At 52.2% G+C, this 5,394-nt stretch overlaps 1 protein-coding gene across 2 annotated transcripts; it reads left to right on the top strand.

Annotated features, from left to right (window-relative positions):
* The first annotated feature begins 224 nt into the window (after positions 1 to 224).
* On the top strand, positions 225 to 4,577 carry LOC126069095 (melanoma-associated antigen B2-like). Of its 2 annotated transcripts, XR_007515839.1 has the most exons (3): positions 225 to 310; positions 1,416 to 1,503; positions 3,137 to 3,187. XR_007515839.1 is itself a non-coding variant. In XM_049872056.1 (2 exons), the coding sequence occupies exon 2, from the start codon at positions 3,336 to 3,338 to the stop codon at positions 4,341 to 4,343; it is 1,008 nt and encodes a 335-aa protein (XP_049728013.1). In that variant the 5' UTR covers positions 1,457 to 1,503; positions 3,137 to 3,335; the 3' UTR covers positions 4,344 to 4,577. The 2 variants fall into 2 exon arrangements, 1 of the variants encoding a protein (XP_049728013.1); XM_049872056.1 differs by lacking the exon at positions 225 to 310 and having other exon boundaries at positions 1,457 to 1,503; positions 3,137 to 4,577.
* Positions 4,578 to 5,394: the final 817 nt, after the last annotated feature.

Below are 5,394 nucleotides of genomic sequence, written 5' to 3'. Positions count from 1 at the left end.
CCCCAGGCAGGGCTGTCAGGCTGAGCATCCCCTCACTTATACTTTAGAGTTCTCAGGGACTTGAGAGCCTGGGCCTAAGAAGGGCACCTCAAGTCAGTAGATGCAGGAGTCTCAGTCCCTTGTAGACATCAAGCTGATGATCCTGAATGAGGATGATGGAAGGACCCAGACAGAATAGTGGTGTCCCATAGAGACTCATCTCTACTGTCACTCCTTCGAGGTCCTGAAGAGCTGTGGACAGATATGCATCACCCGGATTCCAAATCATGGTGCCAGGAAGGTGTGGGCCTTGATCAGGGAGGATCTTCAGGTAAGTAGAGGGTACATTCTCAGAACTGATCAGGTATCAAGTTGAGGACCCCAACTGAGGAATGAGGGAACCATCCATCCCGGAACAGAGAAGGCCCCACAAAGTCCCTTCCCCTGCTGCTGTCTGAGTTGGGTTGCAAAGCTCAGAGCTGTCAGACTAAGCACTACCTTCATTTCCTTCCCAGAAATGGCTATGCGGAGATTGTCTCAGGTCCTTCGTACATTTCAGTTGGCCCTAGTTCTGCAGAGGGAGGGCACCTAGGCCCTAGTAGGAGGTAGGATAAGGATCCTTCCTGTGTTAGGAAGGGATCCACAAAACCAAGGACTGCTCATAGAGTCCCACCCCTGTTCACAACTCTGTGAGATTCCTGCAAAGCTGGCAGTCTGAGGCGCCACTTTATTTCCTCCTGTAGGATTTCCGTGTGACAAGGGCTTTGGTCTATTGGGGGATGGAAGGGAGAGCAGTCATGGTTCTCGAGCAGGAATAGACTTAGGACCTAACAGGAGCCAAAGTGAAGACCCTGTGTGTTTTGAGGGGACCCCCATCAGACCCCTATAGGGCTGAGCCCCTGTTTTGATCTTGGAAAGCACCAGGCAGAGTTATCAGCCTGAAGTGCCCCCTCATTTCAGCACTAAGGGTGTCAGGGAGGGAAGGCCTCGGTCCAAAGGGGCATCCCCTGTTGTGCACAGGGTGGAGTCTTGTCCCTAACTGGAGTAAGGTGTGGACCCTGAGTGCTAAACGGACCACCTACCCCAAAAGAGGGTCTTCTCAGAGCACTGACCCAGAAGGCATTCCTGTGAGGCCCCAGGCAGGGGTAGCGTGAGGCACGCCCTGACTGCCCCCTCTAGGGTCTCTGCGAGGTGAGGGTCTTGTTCTCAACCTGTGACTCAGCTCTATGTAGGCAGAATCCCCAGACTCTGATAGATATCAAGGTGAGGACCCTGAGTTGAGCACAGAGGGACCGCTCAAGCCTGCACAGTGGGGTATCAGGGGTCCCGCCCTTGCTGTCGGCCCTTGGAGGCCCCCACAACAGCCTTGGCCCTTAGAGGTCCCCCTCTAGCCTTGGCCAGATGTGAGGTATGGTTACATCCTGTTTTCCGCACAGGAAGTGCCGAAAAGTTGCCGCTCCTGATCTGAGGGACGCAGCTCATCATCAGAGGAAGTTGGAGTCTCAGGACTGGTCAGGAGTCCAGGTGAGGACACTGAATGTGAGCTAAGGGGAACACCTAACGTAGAACAGAGGAGGTACCACCAAGTCTCGCCCCCAACCACCAGCCTCAAGGCCACCAAGGCCGACAACATCCTGGAGAGTCTCAGGGACGGGCGGGCCTTGGTCCAAGAAAGCACCCCAGTTCTCAGGAAGAAGGAAACCTAGATCGTAACTGGAGGTGAGGCGAGGACCCTTAGTGCTAATGATGAGGCCTCCCCGTAAATGAGGGGCTGCCCACAACCCACCCCTGCTTTCAGCTCTGGGAGCCCCCAGACAGGGGTAGCCAGATGTGTACCACCCTGACTTCCCTCTAGGGAGGTGAGGACCTTAGTCTGAGCCATCAATCCTAGCCCTGCTTTCCGGCAGACTCAAGTTCGTAGAGGGAGGAATCCCTACCCAGGAACAAGTTTAAAAGCCTGAGTGAGGAATGAAGAGGTCACCAATTGAGAACTCTGGGGTCAGGTGACCCCCGCTGCCCTGGCCAGCCCCAGGAGTCCCAAAACAGCCTGCAAAGGATATGGCTCACTCTGAATTTCAACTCTGAGGTCTCAGGAAGGTGTGGTTTTTGGTCTGAGGGATGTGGTCTCATGACAGCAGAGGATGGGGTTCCAGGAACGGTACAGAGTGAAGGGAAGACATGACTGAGGTACTGGGACCACTCAACCCAAAATGGGGAGGATTGCAGTGGGCTCTGCTAATCCCATTAGCCCTGGAAGCCCAGGACAAATCTGGGAAGTTTCAGGGACTCTGGACTTGTGCCTGGAGTGTCTGAGGGAGATGAGTGCCTTAGTTTAAGCCCCAATTCAGGAGATAGAGGGATCCCAGAAACTGGTGGGAGTCAAGACTGGTGGGAGTCAGGGTAAAAATCCTTTAGAAGGCAATAGGGAATTAACCCCTCTTCTCCGCTCTCCCAAGAAGAGAGGAGGAGGCAGCAAAGCCTCCCACTGCTATTGGCCCAATGGAGCCACGGTCAGAGGTGTCAGGCTGAGGTGCCCCTGGTTTGTTCCTGGGGACACATGGTCTCAGGGACATGAAGTCCTTGGACTAATGGAGAGGCTTATTCAGCAGAGGCAGGAGACTTGGTCCCTAATAGGAATCAAGGTGAGGATACATAGTTATGATGAGGTAACTCCTCCCAGAAGTGAGGGGGAAACATAGAGCCCCAGCACTGCTTTCGGACCTGGAGGACCTGGGTATGGTGACGTAGTGAGTTGCACTCACTAACTCCCAGGGCATCTCAGGGAGGTGAGGGACATGGTGAAAGGGGACAGCCATGGTGAGAACCTGGTGGAGGACTGAGGTCTCCAAGAAACCCCAGACAGAACAGACCCCACTGTGCTGTCATCACTGAGACAACTTTCCAGGAGTGGTGGCTGAGCTGCTCCTTTAGTTCCTGCTTGTGAGTCCCAGAGGGATTTGAGGTGTCAAGTTAGAGTAGCATAGGGGATGTGCCCTGGCCCTGCCAGCAGATGAAATGATGGCCCTAAGAGTGAACTTAGAAGAACCCCAAATAACCTAGTACAGAGTCCGTAGTGCCAGGCCCTGCTTTCAACCCAGTAAGCCCCAAGCAGGGCTGGCAATCTACAACCTAAACCTTCCTCTAATTTCCTCTACAGGGTCCTGAGCAGGACAGTAGGAGCCTTGTGGGGTCCTAGAGCAGTGCCCTCCAAGAATCCTGCAAAGGTGGCATTTGTTAAAGCCAAGGAGGCATCTCTCTGCTGCAGGGATGCACATCTTCTCTGCCTCCCTCCTCCAGTAGGCCCACATCACCTGCCCTCCTTACACTCCTGCCTACTGTCCTTGAGCAGAGCCATCATGCCTCGTGGTCACAAGAGTAAGCTCCGTGCCCGTGAGAAATGTCACCAGGCCAAAGGTGACACCCACAGTGTTGACGGTGCTCAGGCAATTGCAGCAGAGGAGAAAGGGTCCCCTTCCTCTTCCTCTCCTCCTTTTGGGGGGTCTCCCCCGAGCTCCCCTGCTGCTGGCATTCCCCAGGGGCCTCAGAGCATCCCGCCCATCACCTCTGCTGCTGCTGGTGCTTCGGGCACAAGAGCTGCTGGAAGGGCCGAGGGCCAAGATGAGGGAGGTCCAAGTTCCTCTGCGGCCCCAGCCCCCACTGAGAGGTCTCAAAGAGACCCCGTAACCCGGAGGGTGAGCACATTGTTGCAGCTCCTGCTGTACAAGTATAAAATGAAAGAGCCCATTACGAAGGCAGAAATGATGAAGATCATCAACAAAAGGTACAAGGAGCACTTCCCTGACATCCTGAGGAGAGCCTCTGTGCACATGGAGGTGGTCTTTGGGCTTGACCTGAAGGAAGTTGACTCCAAAGGTCAATCCTATGCCCTTATCAGCAAATTGGAGATCAGCAAGGAAGAGAATTTTATTGGTGACAGGGGGTTTCCCAAGAATGGGCTCCTGATGCCTCTCCTGGGCATGATCTACAGGAATGGCAACCGGGCCACGGAGGAGGAGATGTGGGAATTCCTGAATGTGCTGGGGGTCTACGATGGGAAGTGGCACTTCATGTTTGGGGAGCCCAGGAAGCTCGTCACCAAAGATTTGGTGCAGGAAAAGTACCTGGAGTACCGGCAGGTGCCCAACAGTGATCCTCCATGCTACGAATTCCTGTGGGGTCCCAGAGCCCACACTGAAGCCAACAAGAAAAAAGTCCTGGAGTTTTGGGCCAAGATCAGTGCTACCGACCCCAGTGCCTTCCAAGCTCTGTATGAAGAAATTTGGAGATTGAAGAAGAGAGAGACACAGGCAGAGAATGTGCCGGGGCTGGTCCTAATGCCAGGGCCTGGGCCCCTTTCAGGGTGAAGTCCAGCTTGTCCTCCCACCTCTAGTGAAGTCTGATGGAGATTCTTCACTTTGTTGTTGAAAATGGCCGTTAACCTTCTAATTAGTAGAGGCAAGGGGGGCTGGAAGGAGCATATGTATGTCTTCTTGTGTTCCTGTTATACTTGAGTGACTTCTACATTTAGCTCGTTTTTTTGTATTTTTCAAGTGTTGTTCTTTTTAACTGAAGGTTTATTAAGATTCAGAATATAAATTCATCCTCATGCATTTTTTCTGTTTTATTGCTTGATTGAGGAGTAAGAGTTTTGTATTGTGTAAAACAAATTGAAAATCCTTAACTCTTTTTTCGTGATCTAGAGCCAGTTAACATGGCATCAGGATACGGATAACCTTGGAAATGTTAAGTCTGCAAAGAGCAGTTGGGATCACAAAGTAGAGGTGGAAATATATAAAAGTTGGTCAACTCTTGGTTTCCCTTATTTCTTTTGGTAAAAGTAAAATATACCTGTGCCTGGATTTGTTTAGCTCATTCAAAGATATGGAAGAAAATAAATCATGATAATTTCAACCACTTGTTCACTGGTTCTTATTTTCCACAAAGAGTAATTGAGCATCTGCTTTTTGGAAGGCTTCATGCTAGTACTGGGGACCTTTAGGCAAAGACATCGCAGCCCCTGTGCATAGATTTTAAAGTCTAAGAGCAGCTATGAAATGAGGTTGAGATACTCTCCAAGAGCTAAGGACTAGTACAAAAGGAGTGTGCACTTCAGGGATCTCTCCGGTATAAATGCCCTGAGGAGGGTCAGTTTTGGGCCTTGGGACACTTTGATCTCTCATGGTGGGGGTGGGGGCATAGTGTTGGGGAGTGGATTTTCACCTTAGGCTGCATGGGGTGGACAAGGGTAGGGGGTGGGTAAAGTGGGTGGGGTGTGGTGGGGGGACTCTAGATGAGGCTGTGGTGGGGGGTGAGCAGGGCCAGACACTCCCATGATGTGTATCAGCCTGGAGAGACTGAGCCTGGAATGGAAACCAGCTCTTCCCAGGTACTCTGGGTTTGTGGACAAACCAGAGA

Source organism: Elephas maximus, chromosome X (genome assembly GCF_024166365.1).
Source record: "Elephas maximus indicus isolate mEleMax1 chromosome X, mEleMax1 primary haplotype, whole genome shotgun sequence".
Classification (NCBI taxonomy): domain Eukaryota; kingdom Metazoa; phylum Chordata; class Mammalia; order Proboscidea; family Elephantidae; genus Elephas; species Elephas maximus.
Note: the sequence above shows the minus strand (reverse complement) of the source record. Positions and strands in the feature narration are given on the sequence as shown.